At 41.3% G+C, this 25990-nt stretch overlaps 2 protein-coding genes across 2 annotated transcripts in view; one reads left to right on the top strand and one right to left on the bottom strand.

Annotated features, from left to right (window-relative positions):
• The window catches only part of col28a1a (collagen, type XXVIII, alpha 1a), a 31325-nt gene extending 17656 nt beyond the window's left edge, over positions 1-13669 (top strand). The window contains exons 21-35 of the mRNA XM_050033878.1: positions 1965-2036; positions 5015-5083; positions 6292-6360; positions 6584-6652; positions 6736-6804; positions 6938-7006; positions 7114-7182; positions 7343-7411; positions 7523-7603; positions 9460-9495; positions 9584-9620; positions 9803-10357; positions 10827-10975; positions 12018-12294; positions 12824-13669. Coding sequence (XP_049889835.1) covers positions 1965-2036; positions 5015-5083; positions 6292-6360; positions 6584-6652; positions 6736-6804; positions 6938-7006; positions 7114-7182; positions 7343-7411; positions 7523-7603; positions 9460-9495; positions 9584-9620; positions 9803-10357; positions 10827-10975; positions 12018-12294; positions 12824-12996 — 1863 coding nt within the window. The 3' untranslated portion in view covers positions 12997-13669. The remainder of the gene's footprint in view (positions 1-1964; positions 2037-5014; positions 5084-6291; positions 6361-6583; positions 6653-6735; positions 6805-6937; positions 7007-7113; positions 7183-7342; positions 7412-7522; positions 7604-9459; positions 9496-9583; positions 9621-9802; positions 10358-10826; positions 10976-12017; positions 12295-12823) is intronic.
• Positions 13670-13852: 183 nt separating this feature from the next.
• c1galt1a (core 1 synthase, glycoprotein-N-acetylgalactosamine 3-beta-galactosyltransferase 1a) lies at positions 13853-23727 on the bottom strand. The gene is made up of 4 exons (XM_050034404.1): positions 23566-23727; positions 23166-23329; positions 20271-20935; positions 13853-17322 (listed from the first exon to the last, which is right to left on the bottom strand). The coding sequence occupies exons 2-4, from the start codon at positions 23314-23316 to the stop codon at positions 17158-17160; spliced, it is 981 nt and encodes a 326-aa protein (XP_049890361.1). The 5' UTR covers positions 23317-23329; positions 23566-23727; the 3' UTR covers positions 13853-17157.
• Between the last annotated feature and the right edge of the window lie 2263 nt (positions 23728-25990).

Genomic DNA, 25990 nt, shown 5'->3' with positions numbered 1-25990 from the left:
GGGGTTCAGCCTTTTAGACAATTCCTCCAATCATCATTGGACACCGAGCGTCCTGTCCCGCCTACCGCTCCATTAGGTCCCAGGGAAGCTGAGCCTCCCTGGAAGTGACGATTTTGTCGCATTTATCCAATGACCGTCTCGCTTTGCTGCATGAAAAAAACCTGCTCAGCGCTGTCTCATAGGAATGCTTGGAGGCTCCGCGTCCACCGTGCTGACGCGAAAATGTATGACAGGGAGGTTGCGTTTGATAACTGGTGAGAAACAGCTGACGTTTGAACATCGTAGTCATGATGTCAAACGCATCCTAGCGCACATTTAATGCAATGTAAATTCTTATTTTAATGTAAATTCAATAGTGCATATTTGACCATTTCTTCTATGAAATTTTAGGGGAAGTTCAGCCTCTCTTGTTGTCTCAGAGCAGTCGCCCCTGATCCACTCAGTGTGGCGCACCTGCAGCCCCGGACATCTACTGATCCACTCAGTGTGGCGCACCTGCAGCCCCGGACATCTAAGGGCATCACAGACCTGTTATTGCTCAATCTTGTGTGGCTGAACACTTGTCCCTCTAAGAAGTTGGACGCTGACTGCGTAACTAGTTAGCATGCCGGAGTCTCGTTCGTTATTGGAATCAACCAGAGAAATCACTACAGCAACTAAGAACGGCCATGCACCACCACCCACAGAATTGAGAAAGAGCCATCAATCTGTCAGTCCTTTCCGTGTCCGGGCCGGGTGAGGTTTCCCGTGCTGAATCAAAATTGAGTTTTTTCTGCGACTAAGCAACCAATGCAATCTGACGACTAACGTTCGGTTGACGACAACTATCTTGTTTCTCTGGTAGTCCACTGCAGACTCTCTGGTTTTGCTGATATTGAGCTTCAGGTGATTGTCAGTGCACCATGTGACTCTCTGGAGCTCTGTATCAGTCCTCTGTGCTCTGCTGTAAAAATAAGCTCTGACAGCATGTATTTACTGCAATCATACATGTCAGTATAGTGATAACTTCCATTTGGCCAAAAAAATACAATTACCACCTTCATTAAAGTCCTTCAGAATCTTCACGTCATATATTATATGAGTCTGGACAAACAAACTGCAACTTGACTGGTTGGCGGTGGCATTCAAAAGCGACGCATATACATTCTGGTTTGAACATGCAAGTTGTGAAAAGCCATGTGCGTAAGTAGAGTTCAAAGTAGTTAGGTACATATTTACATACCTTTACTGACAATGGCTTCATTGATTGATTCATTGATGTCTATGCAACGTTGACCTACTGAATTATTGTATTGAGTTATATTGACCTTACAGATATATGGCGTTTATGCATTACGACAGCTCCAGGATTGCCGTATGCCCCACCCCACTGAGCTCAGTGCGTAGTGTGTGTATAATGAGTGTGTGGTGAGTGACGGTGGGTGAGCTCAGAGCAGACAGGTGTGATGCAGAGAGGAAATTAGCAGTAAAGATGTCAAGTGGTTGTAAATGTAGCTTTCAGTTGGTCCGTGGGTTAACACTGCAGCTATTCATGACCAAGAAAAGTTCCCGTGTCTTGTCTCTCAGCTGCTGGGTGACGTAAAGCTGGTTAGCATCAACCTTCATCCTTGAGCAAGACAAAGGCTCCTAGTTTCCTAACACACTACATGATGGCTGCCCATGTAAGAGGGGCTTTGAGTTTAACTGTGACTTCCTAATTTTTGCACACATTTTTTATTTTTTTTATTTAGCTTCATCCATCCCAGCATACGAAAAATACATGATCATCCTGTTTATGTACATGACATGACCAATATGTTAACTCATAATCCTGTACAGCAGATTCTCCTGATACTCAATTATGTATGAAAGCATATTCACTACTGTATGTGTTAGTGAGTGCCGTGGTGATTAGTTTGTTTACAGTAAACTCGACTACGCCACAGCTGAGACGTAAGACGTCATGAGCATGTGTTTTTCCACAGGGCGATAGAGGCGACCGTGGACCAAGGGGACTATCAGGGTCTCCTGGCCCTGTTGGACCTGCTGGAGCGAAGGTAAGTTAAATACAGGTGAAGATAAGATATGCTCAAGAGCAGAAAAATAGAGAAGTACAAAGTAAAGATAAGAATATATCAAAGGGGGCGCCTGGTGGCTTAGTGGGTAGAGCAGGTGTCTCATATACGAAGGCAATGTCTCTCTCACGTCCAGATTGTCCTATTTAAAAAGGTAAAAGCGCCAAAAAATAATATTAAAAGAATATATAAAAGTATAGGCACTGTATATTGGAACTATACCAGAGCAATTAAAGACGGAGTGATGAGGTAAAGTCACATGGTAAGATTAATAGCAGCAAGTGTTAAATAAAAACCAAAATGATATATACAGTGAGTAAGTAATGATACTTAGTGTTGTCTGTATCAATATAGCAAAACAGAAATTGAGAGCAGGCCCTCCAGAAATGTGTTATGCAGAGAACGGGCCCCTGCAAGTGATTCAAATTGCCACCTCAGAAATATGGCTGTGTTCAAAGAAGAACTTGTGTTAAATTAAAAATTGTACATGTAAGAGTGCCATGGTGCCCTCTTAAGGGAATGCTGTATGATGTATTGTTGTGTATTTATGCGTTATGTGTTTTTGTCGTTTGTTGATTTTTTTGGGGAAGCAGGCAATGAGCACAGCACTTAAGTCAAAGACAAATATCTCTACTGGGACAATAAAGCATATCGTATCACATCGCATCGTATCACATCATATCGTATCATATCATATCACATCGTATCGTATCACAGCGTTTCGTATCGCATTGTATCACATCGTATTGTATCACATCGAATCATATCGTATTGCATCGTATCACATCGTATCGCATCATATCATATCATATCACATCGTATCGTATCACAGCGTTTCGTATCGCATTGTATCACATCGTATTGTATCACATCGAATCATATCGTATTACATCGCATCATATCATATCGTATTGCATCGTATCGTATCGTATCGCATCGCATCGTATCACATCGTATCGTATCGCATCACACCGTATCACATCGTATCGTATCACATCGTATTGTATCACATCGTATCGCATCGTATCATATCGTATCACATCGTATCGTATCACATCGTATCGTATCACATCGTATCGTATCGCATCGCATAGTATCACATCACATAGTATCACATCATATCGTATCACATCGAATCGTATCGCATCGTATCATATCACATAGTATCGTATCACATCGTATCGTATCGCATCACATCGTATCGTATCACATCGTATCATATCACATCGTATCGCATCATATCGTATCGCATCGCATCACATCGTATCATATCGTATCGTATCGTATCATATCGTATCGTATCACATCGTATCGCATCGTATCACATCGTATCGTAACATATCGTATCGTATCACATCGTATCGCACCGTATCATATCACATCGTATCGTATCATATCACATCGTATCATATCACATCGTATCGCATCATATCGTATCGCATCGCATCACATCGTATCATATCGTATCGTATCGTATCATATCGTATCGTATCACATCGTATCGCATCGCATCACATCGTATCATATCGTATCGTATCGTAACATATCGTATCGTATCACATCGTATCATATCACATCGTATCATATCACATCGTATCGTATCATATCACATCGTATCGCATCGCATCGCATCGTATCACATCGTATCATATCACATCGTATTGTATCATATCACATCGTATCGCATCGCATCGTATCGCATCGCATCGTATCACATCGTATCGTATCACATCGTATTGTATCGTATCGCATCGTATCGTATCGTACATATATCCCTGTAAAAAGGCAAAACAATTATTAATTAAATGAATAGTTTCTCAATTTATTTGGTGTTTTTGTCATGTATAGATTCTCAGTGATGATTGCAGGGTAATATCTTTGTTGATGTTGTCCAACTTCAAGTCTCTATTTGATCATGTGACGAGACGATACGATATACAGTCGTTGTTTTGACGCATAATCTGGCATTATGGCCGCCTTAATGGCGCGCACTGGACCTCATCCTAACTACCGTACACCATCGTGTGATACAGTAAAGTAAAGTAAGGTTAAGGTTACCTATAAGTACTGTCAGGTTCACGTGTCTGCTCGCTGTAGGTGGGAAATCCACCTAGAGTGGACAGTATATCCCTATATAGGGTCTTGGTTCAAGGAGTTTAATTGTCGTCCCACATGACAGCTGGAAACTTCCACAATTAGGTTGAAGAACATGAAGGATGCACCAGTTTGATGTTTGTACCTGCAGCCTGTGCACATGAGTAACACTGCAGTGCTATTGTAGAAACAGCTGCTGGAAACGAACCTGATGAGAGAACCAGACGAGTAAAGTTTTGAGCTGTAAAACCAAAACAAGGAGCTGAAAGACCTTAAAATGCTCTGTTGAGCTGCGAGGAACCGCAGAGTTGGTGATAGTGCTCTGTGGGTTTGTCACTATGACCAAACTGTTTACATTACACACAGTCTTTTAATCCTTTGTTTCCAGAGCTTTGGTAGTAGCTTGTAATGAACAGCGTGAGTGGTGTTGGCTGGTTCCAGATCCGAGACAATGCCTGACTAATCATGTTAAACAGAAGCACAGCACTTGCATACCAGCTGAAGTTTAAGATTAGAGATTAATAAAGACTGAGCGTTCGGGTTAGACACAAGTCATTATACTGGATAATAATACTGGTAATATTAATGCAAAAAATTCTTCTAATTTTGTATCAAATACTTGAATTTAAATGATCAAATTTAACAGTGAACATTGGCAAAGAAACACCACGTGTCGACAGCTTTAATTCAGAAGACTGCTTAAGAACCTGCTCTGGTGTAAGCCTCCGAATTGAAGCTCCCAAGACAAAAGCTTTTGTACTTTATTTGAGAAAAGACATGACAAATATTTGCTTTGCATTGACAGTCTTCACACGTGCATTTATCTGCCGTCAGCTTAACGCCATTTTACTGACCCTTTTGTTCAGGGAGAGCCTGGGAGTCAAGGAATGATGGGCCTACCTGGACCTGCTGGGCGTGGCTTACCAGGGTCAAAGGTGACGACAGCCAGTTACTCAGCAACGCACACACACACACCCATACTGCGACAGACACCCTGATTGATACGTTAAGTCCTGTCATCAAGTGATGGGTGACATTTTTAGAATGAATCCAACAAGGCGAGAAACGCGAGCAGCGAGACACTCAGACAGGTCGCAAAAAGACAAACACGGTTTAACCAAACTTATTTGGAAAATAAAGTGAATAAATGATGATGATGTCGCTGTGCTGACTCACTACTGGCAGGAAAAGTGTCCACAAACACTAAAAATGAGCCTTATGTGCCAGATTAACACAAATTGTCTTTTGCATGTTCACAGTTAAAGAGCCAAATGTGTATTTTAACTAACATATTATCAAAAGTCAAAAAAAGTCCTGTGCACACCGAAACAGTCTTAAACAGGTGCATAGGAGGGGCGAACAATGAATCAAAAAGGAGAACACCCGCACACTGTTTGCACTTGAAACGTTTTTTTTTTTTTCTCCACTTGATGTTTTTCCTGTATTGATTATGGTACTTTGTATTTTCTATGTGAATTGATGGTGTGATGTTGGACACTGACTCATTGATTGACAGAGGAGGAGTTTACTCAGAGCCTCTCCGTGGCTTTTTAGCCCGTTTTCTGCCTTCAGCTGACACCAGCGATCAAAAGCTGAACCGGTGTTGATTCTGGTTTTGCTTCTCCGTTGGTCGGCTAGAATTTGCGACGGATAGTGCTGGGACGACGCCATACCTCTGCAGCTATCACAATCTGGCAACCCTGAGCTCCCCCCCGTAACCAACGTAACCAAATCAAAATATTGGCATATTTTGGGCCCGTCAAAATATCTAAAACAATTATTTCTCTACTGTAATTATTTTTTTCAGGAAAATATAGTCTTTAATTCTACACCTTTCTAGACGTTCTCTGGATGTATTTTTTTTTAAATTTTTTTGATGAAACAGCGATACATATGACCTTTAATCTAGTCTACATGTAGTTGTTGAATAGTTTATTGTATTTTCAGATGATCTTGTTTTGTGTGTATAATCACAAACTGTAAAGAAACTAATAGCCATACCTGTAAAGTAAATGTTATCACAACTGTGTTGGCAGTATCCTGACATAGAACACAAAACACTTTTTCAAGGGGATCACAAATATATAACTGTACTGCTTAAGAGTTATAATAGTGGGTTAATTGTTCACACTCCAAATAACAGGGAGATCCTGGGCCTGTGGGAACATCTGGACCTGTTGGAGAACCTGGAGTAGGAATCATCGGGCCGAAGGTAAAGTGGACACAGAAAATAATCATATCAATATAACACACCTCATTGCTTTCCCCCCACACTTGAATAATGCAGTGTGTGTATTTTGAGGTCAGAGTCATAATATAATCAATAAACCCATCTGCAGGTCAATATATTTTTTATGCCAATATGAAGATAGAGCAGCATTTTGTCACAGTTGGTCCCTCTCAGCATGTCGACTGTTCTCCTGTTCCTCCTTCAGGGTAACAAAGGAAACACTGGACCTGTTGGACCACCAGGAGTGAAGGGAGAGGGCATCCCAGGACCACAGGTGAAAGGAAACACTTGTCAAAACTGAGGAGTACAATGAAATTATAATTATTTATAAATGAACATCATTTCCCTGATCATTAGGGGCTGCCTGGCTTACCAGGAATGCAAGGAGAGATCGGACCTGAAGGGAAAGGACTACCTGGACCTAAGGTGAGGCATTGCTAAACAGCTTCCACACCAGCAAAGCAAAATGTCCCTCTCATAAACGTGGATATGGTTGTGAGATTCATGTTGTATAAGATGGATAAGTGGTGGAAATTATTTCTGATGTTTTGTCTGTTAGGGTGACAGAGGTTTGCCAGGTGTGCCAGGGCCATCAGGTCCACCTGGGATTGGACTTTATGGACCCAAGGTCAGTATGAAGAGAGTTAAATGACTTCTACTGATCTAATAAACTGTTTCCTCTGCACATTATAATGACATCAGCCTTATAAATGCTGTGATGTAATGTTTTCCCAGGGCTCTACGGGGCAGCCTGGTCCAGCAGGCCCACTGGGGCCTCCAGGAGAAGGCATCCAGGGACCAAAGGTGGGAAATAAAATCACTTGACAAGGCTTGTAGGGTGTTATTCAATACAATGGGATCACAGATGTATTCCAACTGTATCAAGTTGTTCACCAAAGATGGGTTAGGGTACTACTGATGCTACTCTTGACACATTTACCAGTTCCTCCCTCTTTATTCTTAGGGAGAGCCTGGGTTTCAGGGGCCAATGGGCCCTCGGGGGGCACCAGGGGACGGTCTTCCAGGAGAGAAGGTAATAACAGTACAGTGACTGCATGTTAATGGTTGCATGGCCTGAGACATATCTCCTCTAATCACCAGTGCTCCTGCTTTGCTGTGATAAAGAGTGCTTTCACACACACAGGGTAACAGAGGCAATCCTGGAGACCGGGGAAAGAAAGGAGACAAGGGAGACTATGGAGAACCTGGATCTACTGGAAAGATGGTAATATAATATGGTCTTTTTCATTTCATGTATAGTGGGCCCACAAAGGACGGGTCTGATGGCGTTATTGGTGTCAGTTTCCACATTGGGAAAATGTATTAAATACAGACCAAAATCGGACATCTTCAGGCTGATACAATCATCAGTTTATCATCATCAGGATTGACTGGTCCAAAACTAATGACTCTGTAATGGCTCTGTTCTTAAAAGGACGGTTCATCCCAAAATCCAAGATGCATATTTCCTCTCTCATCTGTCGTGCTTTAAGCGTTTAAGCTCGTGTGAGCTGCTGAGTGTTGGAGATATCAGCCGCAGAGAGGTCTGCCTTCTCTCAAATATAATGGAACTACATTTTCTGATAAACTCAACTGCAGTGTCTCTTTCCAGAGATCATGACCTGGTTACTCAAAACAATCCACAGACCTTGTTGTGAGCAGTTTCATGTAGGACCGGTTTTCTTTATACCAAACTCCACCGACTGTATCACCGCATAGAAGGAAGCGTGCAAGGATTTTGCGCTTGGCTGAGCTGTGTCAATAAAAACTCTTGACACATCGATGACTTGCATACAGCATGTCACTAAAGAGCTGAAAAATAACACCATCAGGTCTGTGAAGAGGAAAGAAGAAGAAGATATACTTTATTAATCCCCGAGGGGAAATTCAATTTTTCATTGCGTCGTCATGCACACACAGGCCTGAAATACACACACATGTAGAAACAGTACCTCTACATGCATTACATGGAGAGATGTCAGAGGGAGAGGGCTGCCCATGGACAGGTGCCCCGAGCAGTTGGGGGTTGGGTACCATGCTCAGCAGTCCCCAGGAGGCGAGCTGGCATCTCTCCAGCTGCCAGTCCATGGTCTTTACTCTGTCTGGACAGGGACTTGAACTGGCGACCCTACAGTTCCCAAGCCAGGTCCCTATGGACTGAGCTACTGCTGCTTCAGTATCAGATATAAAGAATCAGATATAAATGTCATATTGTCATAAGTTTTCTATGAAGCTCAGGAGCTCCTTTAAAATACATCATCTCGTTTCTGGAATAGTTTATTGCACATGTCTGGAGAATTAGTTCCATCAGCTATGTATCTCCAGTATTCACTTAATGTGGGTGGAAATGCACATGAGTAAGCATTTTCTTTTTCCCAACTTTATTTTAAATTCAGTAAATATATCCGTTAAATTCAGACAGATCTTAAAATTTGACTAATAACCCCCTCTCTGAGGTGTGAGTATTTTCAGTAGTGTAGTGTAACAACTGGTGCACCAGGTGAGAGTGGACTTTAACACACCACTCTGGAGACAGTATTTACAGACAGTAGGTTCAGCACACAGATGGACAACCAGTGAAGGCAAACAGATCCAATAAGTGTAACGACCTCAGACACGAAACTGGTGGACTCAAATGCACGTACTGGCATCACACAGACTGAACAAGACGAACTGGCAACAAGACAAAGGGAGACAAGGACTACTTATACATGAGGTAGGGGAACACAGGTGAAACCAATCAGGGGCGGGGTAGACAATCACAATGGCGGGAAAATCACACAAAGGGAGGAAGTCAGGGTCTGAAACGAGAGGGAAAAGGTGAGTACAAAATAAAACAGGAAGTGCACGACGAGACTAGACATGAGTGACTTTAGCTTAACATAAAGTGCTCATGACAACAAAGGACTAAACATGAAACTAAACTAAGGCATGACATAAAATATGAAACACTAAACATGAACATGAATAAAATTAACATACTTGACGAGACACAACAAGGAGATGTAAAACAGGAAACAACTCATTCTGTGAAGTTAGCTCGACGTCATTCTACCTCCTAATGTGAGTTTAATCTTTCAGGGGAGACCTGGAGAAAAAGGAGAGCCAGGACTGACAGTAAGTAAAGTAACTGATCGAAGGACATTGAGTTTTGTATCTTAATATAAAAATTTAAAACCTATTTCCGAACTTTTTCTGTACACAGAGAGAAGAGGTCATCAGGATTATAAGAGAAATCTGTGGTACGTTACACATTTAATCACATTTTACAGCAGTTTAATCTTCAATCAATAATAATCTTTTTGTGTTGCTTATTTGGGAGCTGTTGTGTTGTAAAACTTTGTTTTATTAGGGTTCATGTTTTTGGATCCACCCTCACAGTTTTATAACAATTCTAATGTCTCTCTGACCTGTTTCTGCGCAGGCTGTGGTCTCAAGTGCAGAGAGAGCCCTCTGGAGCTGGTGTTTGTGATAGACAGCTCTGAGAGTGTAGGGCCAGAAAACTTTGAGCTGGTGAAGGACTTTGTGAACGCTCTTATTGACCGGGTGTCGGTGAGCCGAGACGCCAGTCGGGTCGGCGTGGTGCTCTACAGCCACGTGGACATGGTGGTCGTCAGTCTGCAGCAGCAGCCCAGCCAGGATTACATCAAGGCCGCCGTGAGAAAGATGCCGTACCTTGGCGAGGGCACCTTCACAGGCAGCGCCATCCATCGAGCCAACCAGCTGTTCCAGGCGTCGCGGCCTGGTGTCAGGAAAGTGGCTGTGGTTTTAACGGACGGGCAGGCCGACCCCCGTGACGTCATGCAGTTTGAACAGACAGCAACAGAGGCCCACGCACAGGGGATCGAGATGTTTGTAATAGGAGTCGGGAACAAGACTGACCCTCTGTATGAAGCGTTCCAGGCTCAGATGGATGTGATTGCCTCTGATCCTGATGAAGAGCATGTCTACCTCATAGATGACTTCAGGGCACTTCCCAGTAAGTAATCAGTGTCATCTCAGAAGTCATCAATACACCACAGGTTTTCTATAACAAGCTGTGAACCCTTCAGACACAGCTGAGGTGATTTGAAGCCAAACTTGTACCGATTTAGAACACAAAGACATTACCAACAAGTCTGGAGTCTGCAAAAGATTATCCTTAACTTAACTTAAGTTCTTGCTTCATAATCATCAAAAATCAAATGAAATTGTTTTGTTCTGTTGGTCACAGGACTCAAAGTTGATAAAGGAGTTTATATAACATCTCACAACAGTTTGACTCAGTCGGTTGACATTAGCCAAGGGGGGTATAACTTGAATTAAACATGTCATAGACAAACACTACGGTAAAAAATGTTTGCTGCTTTGGTTTATCACCCACATAGCCACCTGTTACAATTCTATAACTTCCTGTAACATTATTTTTCTAATCATGTTACCGCTTTGTTTCTTTTGTTTCTGTACAGCTCTGGAAGGCAGAATACTGAGTCAGATTTGTGAGCAGGTCGACACAATGGCGTATCTTCCGAACTCTGTCTTTCCACCTGTGGAAATCCAGCCCGAGTATCCAGACGGGAGCCGCTCCAAAGAATTCCCAGATGAGGAAAACATACAAGTAATGCTGCTTTTATCTCATCTGTGAAAATGACAGTCAGACGTAATGCTTGAAAATACTGTTAACGTCAGTCCTCAGGTGATGGACGTGACTAAACACTAATTTCCACAGTCCGAAGAAGCAGTTGACTTCACATTTTAAACCTGCTGATCCCCTGTCTTTTCCACAAGAGAGACAATTTCAGTTTTTCAGTTTGAGTGATCTGCATGAAACTGGGTGAACATAATCTAGGGACCAATATCTAAAGTTCCCTCTGGGTGAACATAATCTAGGGACCAATATCTAAAGTTCCCTCTTGGCAAAAGATGGAAAACTTACTAAACTGAGCTTCTATAAGGCAATGAATATTGCGGAGGGTGTGGCTCATCACTTGGTATAGGTAGAAGGTGACAAAGCTACCAATGGGTATGGACCAGTATATTTTAAGTGGAAAGACTTCTTGAATAGAAACAATCTTATAAGTAGACAATTTTAAATACAAGTTATTTTTTCGAAAAGACTCCCAATGGAAGAAATTATGTAGAAGAATATAAGTCTAAACACTAAAAGGCTGTATAGGTCCGATGTAGGATAAAAATCACCGCATATCATGCCAACATTAAAAGATGCCTTAAGGGCTCTTAAGACAGACTCTCCGCACTGTTCTTTACAAGCGATGAGATTTGTGTGTCCAGACATCCTGACCTATCTGTCGGGGTTGCTGTTGCTGTCAGTAACTACATAGCTATGCTGGTGACGCCACTTTCCAACGCATCAGTAGACAGTTTATCTTGGCCTCTGTCCACGGACTGTTTTGCTCCATGTTGTCCTTCAAAGCGCTCTGTTAAAAGAAGCATATATTCTGCTCAGCACTCTTGATTTAACGTTGTTTTTCTAATGTATAAATTACATTACATTATTTTCATTGTTTATTGAAATTATACTGAAATTACCAGAGGCTGGATGGACGACAGGAAAGACTGCATTGAAAAACATAGAACAGTGTTATTTAACGTTTTGAATGATCAGTGTGTCTGATTTGAGCTCCTCCTTTACCTCCCAGGTTGAACTCCCAGTGGAGACACTAACAGTCCCGACCCCACAGTCCCAAGAGTTAGGTCCTGCCAACAAGAACCTGGTTGACACCAAACTGTTGGTGGAGCCTTGGAACGAGCTGCCGGACATCACATTTGCCTCCCCTGGTGGCAGGGGGCCGCAGGGCCCCGGGTTGACCTCTGTGATTGGTCCTCACACTCCAACCGACTGGCTGTATGAGGCTGAGAGCACTCAGGCTCCTGTCAGCCCTCCCCCTCCCCCCCTGACAGACTCATCACTGCCAGGTAAACAAGCAGAGCAGCAACAGATGGAGTATGCCTTTCATACATGTTTCTTACTACAGAAACATATGATAAAAAACATGACGGGAAATCTGGAGTTGTGCAACACGTCATAAGGCTGCTTATCACATTATGTGTTTTTAAGTGTTTTGTTAGATGAACTAATAGTAATATAAAAACCAAACACACCCCTGTTATTTATGAAAGAGTCATTCCTCACCGAGGTGTGGCCTGTCTTTTCTTTATTCATTCTAACATGTAAAGAAAATGACAGACTGTGTCCGTGGGCTCGTTTTGATTATTTGTAAATGATAAGAACAAGTTCAGCGGTGGAGAGTTTTTAAGTACAAGTTAAAATGTTACATATTTGTATTTCACTTAAGTATTAATATTCTACTCCACTGCATTTCCACTTTTTACTCAATTACGTTTGTTTCATAGTCCAGTTTTAGCTAGTTGTAGCTGAAATGACAGCAGTGATTTATCAATCCAAGCCAACAGTTCCCTGATTGCACCCTTCCTGTCCTTTCAGACGAGGGGTGCCGTCAGCCTCTGGACCCAGGTCCCTGTCGACAGTACGTGGTCAGGTGGTACTACGACCCCGAGGCCAACGCCTGCGCCCAGTTCTGGTACGGAGGCTGTCAGGGCAACACAAACAACTTTGAGTCAGAAGCCAGCTGCAGGAATTCCTGCGTCTACACGTAACAAACTGTGTTTGGAGACGAGGGCGTGTGCAAAGCTAACATGCTCCATCACTGTCACCGAGGAACAGAGCGGACTGATGATGCAGGTTAGCAGCTGCTGCTGCGGCCACACACACACACTGTGGACTGCTGCGGGTGAAGGAGACGATGGAGAGCAGACTTGGACCTCCTCACTGTCTCTCAGGCTACGTTCACACTGCAGGTGCTCCTGCTCAATTTTTAACTGCTGCACATGTACAAGCTGTCGGGTTATCTTGGACAACTACTTCTATCTGCTCTGGGATTCATATCTGAATATATAACTAATAACCAATACAAGCTGACAGGAGCATCGGAAAGACTGGTTCAACATCTCATCCCAAATCATTTCATTTTCACTTTAGTTGACCTCCAGGCTAACACTCGATATAATAATTCCTCTTTAAGCAGGTATCACACAGCGACTTCAGCTTAGTCTGTTTGGGTTTTACAATACATCCGAGAGCAAGATACAAGACTGACGAAAATATTTTTACACCTGATGTGGACTATTTGAGCAAAATATCAGATTTAGAATCAGTCGCGAGCTAGTCAGCAGTGTACGCCATTCATTAGTGTGGTCAAGTATCTCAATCTGTTTTAAACCTCTAAACAAATGATTCTTCTGTTTGACATTTAATGTAATATTCATTCAAATTTTTAAATAAATAATTAATGATTATAATATAATTACCACAGAACACCAAAATGATTTACTGTTCTGTCACAGCGTCTCAAATGCTCTTTATTAGTCATTTTTTGAGGAAAATTGACTTCCAGTGATCTGTTGATCTAAAGTTATGCCAACCATACACGAGAAGACTTTGAAAAGACTTTAAAAACATTTACGTCTTACACCATCTCACATCTAAAGACAACGTTAGTGTTTAGTCAAACACTGGGGATCTTGCAGTGTCACTATTTACAAGACTACAACTAAATTCCTTTTGAGATTATTTCCCATCCTGCTCCTGCTGGAAATTCAACGCCAAACTCCCTTAAAGAAATATGACATATTAACAATTCCTAAAGTGTCCGAGTCTTGTTCACTCCACAGCACTACCACTCTTTACAGTCTAGCTGGTTTGCTACTTCCTGTTTGGTATTGGAGCAAGCGCAGCTGTTGGTTGTTGACAATGCTGATGTCATTGAAGTTCAGCTTTTGTACCAGCCAAGGCTAAAAACTTAAGATAATATTAAACATGTTTGATTTAGGAATGTTAAGACAAAAAAAAAAGACTAACCCTGACCGAGTTTTATGACCGCCTTATATCAAATGATTGAGATCACAGGAGAGCACCAACTGAGAGAAGACTCTCATGATTTTAATCCAACATCAGAAATTTGTCTGCTACAGTGAAATCTCTTGAAAAATCGTTTCATGTAAGGTTGGCATCAACTGTGCAGCACTGACGTGTGTGTTTAAAATCGTTTGTTGAGAAGAAAACCAGGCAAACAAGAACAATCATCCGTAGCTAACGTAACGGCTCAGCTAATCCTAAATATAAAAGCATCTCTGTTCTCCTTCATTGTCCGAGTTCCCTGTTGAACCCATCGTCATCACTCAGCGCCGTCAGGTTAGCCAAACCAGCTCTACTTCTTCCATCATCACACTGACGTCAAACTGTTCTCTGAGCTGATGAAACTCAAAGACAGGAACTATACAAGGTAACAGACAAAAAGATTTCACATCTCAGCACAAAGTTCCCAACGAACTCAAGACAGTTCATTCAAAGTCTCGGTCAGCACGCTATCTGTTCGATGCAGCTTGGCAGGACTTGCAGTTGTGGACAGACAACACAGTATAGATATTTCCGTTTGTTACTATGACTACCAACATATCAATTATTCACAGTTATATCTACATCTGTTCGGTTCAACTGTATATTTCAGCAAGAAGTATGTCATGACAATATTACTATATGAAAACAGCACAGAGCAAAACATGAGAATTGAGGCACTTTCACCTGCAATGTGAATATAGTTTCTGTATATTACTGTTGTAACAAATGTAGTTTATGGAGCCAACAGTGTATTAAACACTTTGTATTTTATTCTAGGGTAATGCATTCTGGGATTTGTCTTGTTCTTGTGGGTCACTGTTCGTAGGTGTTTCTTTAAGAGTTGTCCACAAAGCAGTGGTGCCTTCAAGGACATCTTGATAACTAAACATGCGGTTTATTCTTAACCTGTTTATTGTGTTTTCACACGATGTCGTAGCTCCTTCAATGTTCATTTCTTGCGCTGTAGTTGTTTTAGGTCATCTTAACACACTCTATTAACCTCCATTATGATGAATGTTGTATGGAAAGAGACACTTGACTGTAAAATATATTTTATTGTTTAACACTGTAAAAGTGCCAGAAGGAATAGTAAACGTAGAACGTGGTAGTTCAACAGAGTAAACCCTTTTTCAATAAATAAAATATAATTTCTTAAAGATTGTCCATTTGAGTTACCCTTTCAAAAGTGCAACACAGATATATGACATATTTGATATTTGAGTAGACACAGCTGGTACACATGGTCGTCAGTCCTGCTGATCTAAAGCCTCTGGCTGTGTCTCAACCATTGCAGACATATTAGTGACAGTAGAGCGGTATGAGTGGAAAAAGAGGCGAGGATGACTGGCAACAAAGAGTCCCCGGCTAGATGTTGGTTCCACCAGGACGTTATCCACTTTCTTGCCAAGAGTTAGATCAGTGAGTTGATGCCACTGTCATATCTGTCTTGTAGATATACAGCTGCTATCAGAACACATACAAAAATCGAAGTGTAGACACCGATGACACCTCTATGGATTAACAAAGGAGATAGAACGTGCTAACTGACAAGCTTTGGACAGTCTATCTGCTTCCTCCCGTTTTCAGTCTTTATGCAAAACAAAGCTAAGCAGTCGCCAAACTTGAGTTGCACTGATCCTCTTTAAAATGCTGCAATTCATCGTACTCGGACAAAAAAATTAGCTACTTTTTACCAGGTTTACGTTGCGTAGTGTTTGTCTTATGAATCTTAACAGCAAAAAACAGATGCAAAAAAATGTCTACAACTTCTGCTATTGGCTGTGGATGTTCACACTATTACACTCCACACCCGTTGTCTTATTTTTTACAGCATTTCTCTTCGCTAATGGCGTTGTAATATCTTATGTGGGTCCTCTGTAGCAGCTTGTGAAGCTCAGACTTGACATGCAAACATCAGTTTGCTGAGGATGTCCATGTTTTCTAAAGCAGATGCACTGGGATTCATTAAGTTCGGAAGTCTGAAATACAGACAGAATTATAGACTGCTGACTTGCAGTGGATCGCAGCAGAACTCCTGGCAGTGAATACGTGTAGTTCAAAAAATGTGTAAGACAATATAAGACAGGTAAGTGGAAGAAAACACACTTTGTTTTTAGCAGAAGGAAAATAAATACACGGCAAGTTGTTGCAGCAAAGCTTCAGCTTGAATTCACAGTGAAATCATATACTGTTGTCAACAAAGTGAAATGTATACACCAACAGTGTGTAATATTCAGAACATAATGAACCTAACAATCTGGACAGAGCTACAGTGCTGCTGGTTTTCTACACTGCTGGACAGTGCCAGTGAGGTGAGGTCACTGTGCATTTGACAGTACATTCTTATTTCGGTGGCTAGTGTACAATAAACTGCGGCTTTGTTTTCATTTTTTAAATCTTAAAAATCAGCTCTCACTGGCCTTCACCCAATCTTCTCTTAATCATTAACAGCTTTGTTTTTTACTATCGGCCATTTAAGTTTTTTTTCTGAATGTGGCTAAAGATACTCCCTGCATGCTCCTCCACATTTCACTGTCGTAAAAGACAAAAATAAGGAAGACAGATTAAAGGCACGCATGTTCTTTACATTTCATTTCTTCCTACACACAAAGTTATAGCTTAGTAAAACACACTAACTCAAATCCCCAAACATCATGAACAGTTTTCACAGTTGAAATCTGACCTTTGTGGGAGCTGAAGGAATCAACACATCTTTAAACATGAAAAGCCTTAAGTTACAGTTATGGTTGGAAAAAGTTAAATATCTTGTGGTAAATAAGTTAAGCTTGGCTCTAGACCCTGCTGATACCCTCAACCGGTCCTCCAGTTAGTACAAAGGTTGTTGTGCACACACCAACATTTCATGTGGGCCTAGTAATGGTGGTTGATTCAGTTTTTTCATCTGGATTAAATCTGTATTTGTATCCGTATGGCCGCAGATGGTACGTCAGGTAGTCCAACACATACAGCTGGGCAGCTTTAATGTAGTGGAAGGACACGACAAAATCTGAGCAGCAGCCTGGACCCTGGAGAGGAAGAGAGAGAATTGCAGAGGTCAGCACAGTTACAGTTCAGATTGTGTACCAGTATCAAAATCAAAACAGAACCACTGCTGTCCGTAAGTGTTTAGACAATGGTACACAAAGGGTTAACAGTTTCCCACCTAACCCAAAATCACTAACAGGATTGGCTTTGCTGCTCTTGCTAACATGTGATTATTTTTGATTTGTAAACTTTTGGACTGCAGTGTGGCGTCTTTCCTCTGACCTGCAGCTCTGGGTCTCTTGGTGCTTGTCAAAGTCAAGGAAGGTTAAACAGCTGAATTTCAAGGCGGCTACCTCATTAAATCCCAGCAAAGTACTGTTCCAATGTCAAGGATCCTTCGAATTCTACCGAGGACCAAGTCCTTCCCTCAGAGAATTCTCAAGGATGCATCTGTGTATCCTCAGCTGACACGAATTCACCGAATGCTAGGAAGGAGTCTTATAGCCTCTGCAGGACTCTGCCCTACCAAGGAGACACCCTTGACTTTGAGAAGCACCATCTGTCTCGGCGTCCTCCTCACTTTGCTCTGTTTGGGACTGTCCCCAGGCTCCAGGATGCCTCCCACTGAGCAGCTGTGAGCTCTACTATATCGGAGGTGGTGAACTTAACATTTGTGTAGAACATAAACCACTCAATGGTGAGATTTATACCTGATCACAAGTGTTTTAAATTAGTTTGTTTTCCACCTCAGATGAAGAGCAGCACACAGTCGCTTCCCTGAACTTTGTCTCATCCAGAGAGAGTCTCAAACAGGGAGCTGTGACACAGGTATGCGGGATGTTTCAAAGTGCAGAAAGTCTTGGACATGAGCAGAAATCTTGTGGAAACACATGAGTCCAGGGGTCTATGAATAAATTTAGTTACGGTGTACTGACTTGAACCTGTGCCACATTACAAGAGGTTACTTCCTCAAACAAGAGACAAAAGAGGAGGAAGAATAAATCAGGCCTACACGTGTGTTGACTCAGCGGAGATAACATTAAATGAGAAAAGCTGATCTACAGGAAAACTAAATATTTGAAAGCAATACAGAAGACCTGACAACCTTCCTGCATTAACTTCCATTATATTTTGAATTGTCACATTTTGTTTATCCTTTACATAAAGACATTTCCACTATAAACTGATGCATTAAATTAAACAGAATGCAGGAAATGAAGTGTTTGACATCCTCCACTTAATGTGCACTTACAACAGTGTCTACAGATCAGTATATCACTATCTGTTGCAATCTATATAAGAGTATTTCTTTAGTGCTACCTGTTGGTGAGCCTGTCTAATGAAACAACTTCAGCTTACTCTGGCTCTCTTTGAGGCATCTGACTTCACCACACCCAGCACTGGCAGCCCAGTGTGGCTGGGCTGATAAAGTTACTCAAGTTACCAAATATTAACTCTGACGTTCCAGTCCAGGTGAGCTTGTGCACATTAGAAGAGGCAGTTTTGCAACAGCCAATCACATGCAACACCAAACGACTCAGAGCAGCACACATTTAAGAAGTTAAAACTGTTGATGCCCGCTTGGACACTTGGTCAGTGCAACTTTAAAACATTAAACTTTAAGAGATAAAACAAAGCCCATCGAACAAGACAAACACAGCAATAGTCAAAGTGGGAAATACAGTAATAATCAAATACTAAACGCTTTATAAAAATGGATAAATATCAGAGCTAGAACGTCAGAGCGTACGAAAATGTATACGTCCGTTTCAAACGATGTTACCGTCACTGCCCACATACTTCCATGCGTCCTTTACGTTGGCATGGATGTTAACCAATATATCCACCAGGGGGCAGCCCAGAGTCAAAAGTTCATGACAACAACAAACTCAAAAACAAACCTGGCGACTGTGGAGGAGATATTGATAATGTACCTCTTGCATAAAAGACAAAAACAGGGGCAGCGTTGTAGGAGGCGGTGGTCGGTGAGGCCGTTAAATACATACAGGACGGAGAATTCTTTTCTCTAGTACTGCCGATGAGAGAAATTGAATTATTATTTCTTCTTCGTGTCTCACTAGAGCTACGTATCGGGTAGTGACAGCAACACTGCCCCCACGGTTTCCGGTGGTACTGCTCCGTTTGGCCCGTATCCGTAGAAATACGGACGAAATGAACGCAGAGCACGGACAGAAGGCTCCGTCCGTATCCGGATCCGTATTTAACGTTGAGCATAAATGAGCCTTATCAGGGTAAGCCGTTATGGAAAATGAATGAATGATATTGTTTCTTATAACATAAAAGGCTGGTCATTGCCCATCATTAGGGCACAATATACTTTGAGAATGGAAAATGATTATGTACTCAACGAGAGACCATCTTGCAATGGGATCACATCACACCTGCAACTTAAAATGAATGTAGGCCTGGGTAGTAAAAGTTGGAGGGCAATGGCCCCTGTCCTACTTCTTGCTTCGCTACATCCTCTGCCCTTGCTCAGACCATCCCCATATTTGAATCTGTAAAGTTCTGTGACTGCATCTTGCACTGTTGTGGCGCTATTGTGGTGACAAAGTCTGACCATAGACAGACACATAAACACTTGGCAAAATTCTCATGAAGGGCTAAGACTTTTCATTGGTCGATAAAGATGTTACCATGTTCTTTGCTGGTTGTAATGGGACAGTAGTATCATTGTCCATACTGGGGTCGTGCAGGAATAGTGACCTTTTTTCCACCTCATAATCGAGCAGTGACAGGTGGTTATTGTATGTTTTGACACCCAGCAACCTGTTAACTCCCAGTGAAGTGGCTGAACCTGCTCTGTGAGACAGACTCCTGGTTTGTTTTGTGATGTCCACTTGTACAGTTGCCTTGTCAACATTAGATTAAGTGTTGTTTGAATGAATGAATGAAAGCTGTGTTTCCCGGTGACCTTCCACAGAACTAGCCAACTGTCACACTTTGGTCTGTTTGTATTGTTTCATACCTCTATTGGACGGTAGTGGTCGTAAATCAGATACCACGGCCGTTTTCTCGGGGGCTGTCTGACCAGGTAATGGTCTGGAGGATAAGGATGAAATGTCTGTCTCCCCTTCACGTCTCTGGAGTCTGCCAGCTCCACCTTCATCGTCTCCATACACTTCCCGAGAGCCATGTCCTCTATGGTAGAGAAGTGGGTACACTTCCCAGTATTGAACCCTTTGATAAATCTTCTCAGCGCCTCCTTACTGAGGACATAACCTGCTCCTCCACTCATGTAGCCTTGCTTGACGAATGGTTTAAACCTTCTGCCCAAGTACAACGGCTTTTCCGTATCGTATTTGGACAAGATGTAGCGTAGATTCTCTACGACCACAAACGTGTCGTCGTCTGCTTTCAGGAACCAGTCCGCTTCGTCCAGGTGGTGCTGGTAGATGTACTGAAAGGCGCGGATGGTCTTCCAGTACAGGTTTTCCCTCCCTTCAGTCACGTTAAGCTCCACGGTGGGGAAGTCGGTCTTGGCGGAGCTCATGTACAGCACTTTGTTGCAGTGCTTGGCCCATGTTTCCTTGATGTGCTTGGTGCGGGATTGCAAGAACTTGGGTCCCGTCATGATCCAGCACAAGATCCGTACTGTGTTGGAGGAATTGGCTGTGGAGCTCTTGTTCTCAACTGGAAGAATTTAAGAACAATGCATCAGAAATGTGTTGCATGGACATTTTAGACCTCTAGGATTAAGACCTAGGGTTTATCAGTACAGTGCACAGTCAAAAGTATAAATGAATTCATTACAGTAGAGTAGAGATAAGCTGGTATACCAGAACAATTTCTAATGCGATCATTATCTTCGATTTTGGGAAGCGCCAGGCGACACGGCAGAGCCCCAGAGACAGATACACCACAGCAGGACCAAAGAACAAGGCTTTGGCTTGTCTAGCTCTAAAAATACATTCTAGTGGTTCAGATCATGGAGGAGAAAGAAGGCATGCTGTTGCAGCAGATATTAGGTTAAAAGTACGATTGGCTCTACTGCGCTTTTATTTTCACTTCTGTTGAAATCACTGCACTGAAGCTGAATGATAACTACTTAAGTTCTTGCCCATTGTCTGTTTTAACAATTTTATTTCATTACACTGTATCCTGACCCCTTTCAAACAGCTGTATGCAAGAACGCAATTGTCCGAATCAATTGGATCGGACATTAATCAGACTTTATCCTGCCAGTTTCCTGGTGCAAAGTCTGTGTAATGTCCGATTGAACCCATCTGTGAATAGAGCAGGTACTTGTCCAAAGACTTCACAGGGAGCAAGGGGGCACTTTGATGGTGTGTGTGATCCATTAACTTCTGTCTGTAAGAAATTAAAGAAACAACAAGAGACTTATCTGTTTATGACCAGATTGCAACCTGGCTACATGACTACTGTATAATCCGTGTCATATCCTGCCTCCTGCATGCTCTACCCAGGCACTCCCCCTCGTCTTGGTCCGTATTTCCAGTAAGTGAGAACACTTCTACATGGACAATCTTCTGTTGTGTGCTACATGTATGAAAGAGAAACTCCGGACAATATCTGTAGAATCAGGTCCGGACATTGACCAAAGTTCATGTGAGAAAACGGCTGTAGTCATTTTTTCCTCTTTTATGTGTTTTACCCTCTCTGTAAAGCACTGAATGACCTTTGTGTTTGAAGGTCATTAAACTGTCTGGTCTCATAAAATGTCACTTGCTTTCGCCTGTGTCGGGCGGCCTATAAAAAAAGATGCTACATTCTTTTTTGATTGTAAAGGAGGGGCTATCATTGCATTTCATGTATCACCATATTGTCATTTGACATGGCTTGAGCAACATAGGTTTGAATCCAACTTTGCACATACACAAAATGCATTGTGCTAGAAATTGAAAATCACACACACCTCCTTAGTCTGCTCTAATTATAATCAGCACTGACTGTAGGTACAGGCACGCTCACTTATTGTCTCTCAAGTGTGTTTTTCTTACTTCTGCCTACTAAAGATGGCAAGAAAGTGCAAGGAATTTTTTATTATTATTTGTAGGGATGCACTATGTTGGATTTTTCCCCCAAATATCTGATATATAACCAAGTATTTGACCGATAACCAATATCGATATCTATTTTTTCCCCACTTAATTTTAGTCATCAAGTCTCTTCTGTAGTGGAATGAACATATTATGCATTACTCTTATCATTATGGCCCACCAGCAGATGGAGACATGAAACAAAATACTTTCCAATCTATGTAATATTCAGCTGATATTATCGTGCTTCCCTAAGTATTTGCATCTGAATTCATGCATGTTTTGACGTGGGAAAATAATTTTAAAATAATCTAGATTAAGATTAGAACGTTTCATTACTGTAACCATGGTCTAAATAGTTTCTGCAGGGCAGTGACTGATTCACAACATGAATATTGTGGGAGTAATTAGGCTACATTCGTCAGTTTTTGCATGCCTTTATATGATTTACAATATATCAGTCTTAAGACACAGCTGGTGACTGTCGTTACAAGATCTTCATACATCCCAGCATACAAAAAACACAAATTAAATAATCCTAACTCAATATTATACAATATTAACTCTCTGAAAACAAAAAAGACATGCAGAGTCTCTAGATACATAACAATGTGAACATAAAACAGAATGAACTGGTTAAGGAATGTGAAAACATGAGAAAGTCTTGTGTTGCTCACAAAAAAAAATGTTTCACAAGGTTTCATCTTGGTAACACATATGCTCTTATATACATATCCCTCTGCCTTTTTTTTGACAAACCTATCTTTCTTTCAAAGATAAAACAGAACAGGTAGAACATATAGCTATAAAACATGAAAATAGAAATAAACATAACACAACATATGGATTAAATCGATGCCTACCTGTATGCACATGCTGTAAATCGTGTTTGACTTCATGCTTGACATATGCGACTCTCTCTACTGAGAAGTGCGCGTCCATCAGAAAGCGAAGGGAAAGAAATCCCATAATCAGCCCAGTGGTGAAGACTAAATTAGACGTAAAGTACCTCATCCTCCTGATTTACCTGTCAGACACGATGTGGAATTAATTAGTCAATCAGCAAAAAGTAACATGTCAGTTAAATCAGTAACAGCATGATGTGCACGTGGTTTCCAGTTTTAAATTATAAGAATAAAGCTTGACATGGTGATTTTGACAGCTGCCAGGACACAAGCTGAATTATAACTTATTACAATAACACATTAAATACCAGTAAATAATTAAGCAATGTGAGTGATTTCCGTTAGAAATAATTTTTACCTCGTCAGTGATGAACCCAAGCTGCAGTTATCTGTATTCTTTCCTTCAGATCACAACAGACGCACTGGGAGCACCTGCTGCTCTCACAGGTGTCTCCACTGACTCTGATTCAACTCAGGCGGAGCCGGTGATGCCTTCCAGGCCACTCGGAAATCAAAAACTTCCGACCTCCTACTGGGAAAAAAGTACAATGAGACGCCACCCAAAGTCAGACTTGTGGTAAACCCATCCATAAATGAGCAGCTGTCTGACGTCACACGACAGTGGAGCAACATTTAACAGGTGAGGGGAGGTTTAGGATCTATGTGCAGACTACAGTATTTGTTTTAGGCTAGTGAATGGAATATTTAAGTTCAGGGTTCATTGAACACTGCAAACACAAAGAGAGAAGGAGGAAGGCAGCAGCAGGTGCAGTCAGTGCAGCTTCACCTGCTGATGATGGCTCATCATGTTCAAAATATTTTCAAGGGACTCTGCTGCAGGGAAGTGAGAGACAAAATTCAGCAGCATGACAGTGTGGTCTTTACACTACGACCTGATCCTTTCTCTAGAGCACAAACTTCTTGTGTTTATTTGAATTGCATTTTCTTATTTCCTTGTGGGTATAAAAGAAAAAAAAACTTTTTTTTTTTTAAATATAGGCCTCTACCAATAAGTTAAGATGGCCCTTCATGGTGATGATAAACGCCATCATCAGAAAAAAAAAGAAATCAAAATTACAAATTACATATTGTTAAAATGCTTGTAATATGTTAGTATTCCAACATAAATCAATTTGTGACCAAAGAATTAGTAGTATTATTTCCACGTTCTAGATATTCATCATTACAGTTCCTTGAAAACATCTCAGAAATGGTAAAAATACTGATATTATGTTTTCTGGAATAACACTGAATATATGGTATTAATAAAAGTGAATATTCATCCTTTTTTATTCCATAAAAATGGTGAATTTACTACCTTAGCATCGCTGCCTTTATCATAAAAGCCAAGTTCAACTAGTGAGTTGAGCATGGCTTAAGAGAGTAACAAAAAAAAATCATACTTACGAAATTATTTCAGCATGTATATAATGGATAACATTAAATGTATCTTTAACAACAATGAATGACCAGAAGATTTTCTTTCTTAGCAAGTAGTCAATTTTTATTACATGAGCTTAGTCTCAGTACCTTTACCATGAAAGGCCAAAAGCTTTTGATAGTGACATGAACATTCAGCTCTAGTGAACATTACTGCAGTCAACATGCAAATGGCACGCTCCTTTAAAGCATGTGTGTCATTGTGGTGTGTAATGAAACTGCACATTTTAGAGCGGCCTTTTATTGTGACCATCCGAGGGCACACCTGTGGTAATGATTCTGTTTAATCAGCCTCTTGATGTGCCACCTGTCAGGAAGAAGAAGTGCTCACTAGCATGGAGTTCAACAAATTTGTGACCAAAATGTGAGAGAAATAGATCTGTTAAGTGCATTAAAAAGTCTTAGATCTTAACTTAAATTTAAACCTGTGAAAGCTAGGAGCAAAAACAAGTGTTGGGTTCATTGTGTTTAAAAACCGTCTTGGATTGGCTGCAAAATGTGTCTTCACAAAGCAGTTTAGCTCAGCTTTATTATCATAGTAAAGGATCTTCTTCCACTATAGGGCTTTGACATAATGCAAATAAAACTGAATGTTCTCTTGTCTGTTTGAAGACTTCAAGCTGTCACGTCCATCATCCTGCCTTTAAATATCATTAATATTGTAATATGTTGAATGCCAAAAAAGTACAGAGGTCCTGCTCTATGATATCTTTGGTCTCACTTCATGTGTCGACTAGTCGACTTTTGGTGCTGTAAGAATGAACCATAGACCTTTTCCACAGCAGACATTCTGACATATCATAGTAGGAAAAGCACAGGTGTATTTAATAACATTAATGGTGGCTGCATTCCATTTAGAGGAGGCCCTGGTGTTATTTAGTGGAACTGAGCCATCGTTAATGTCATCAGTTTCACCTGTGCTTCTCCTACAATGACAAGTCAAAATGTCTGCTGTGAAAAAGGTCCATTACATATTGAAAAAAAAAAAAACAAATGCAAAAAGATGAATAATCTCATTAAGAGATTGTTGAGCAAGCAAGATGTCTTTATTAAACATTCACTGGAGAGCAGTCTTAGAGTATGGATGCGTGGTTTATATGTCTGCAGCAGAAACAAACCTTAAAAAGCTTGACGCTGAACAGGCTCAGGCTCTCCGAATTTGTAGTAGAGCATCACCAATATCTGCGTTGCAAGTTGAAAGGGGGGAAATGCCTCTACGAATTATGCTTGCTAGCCGGCATGCTGGCTTAATCTGTGAGGGCAGAGTGGATCACACCCTACAAAGCCATTCATTCTATGAGATTAATGAGCGCAAAATGAGTCCAACTTTTACAGTTTTGGTT

The sequence above is a fragment of the Epinephelus moara genome, chromosome 22 (genome assembly GCF_006386435.1).
Source record: "Epinephelus moara isolate mb chromosome 22, YSFRI_EMoa_1.0, whole genome shotgun sequence".
NCBI lineage: Eukaryota > Metazoa > Chordata > Actinopteri > Perciformes > Serranidae > Epinephelus > Epinephelus moara.
Note: the sequence above shows the minus strand (reverse complement) of the source record. Positions and strands in the feature narration are given on the sequence as shown.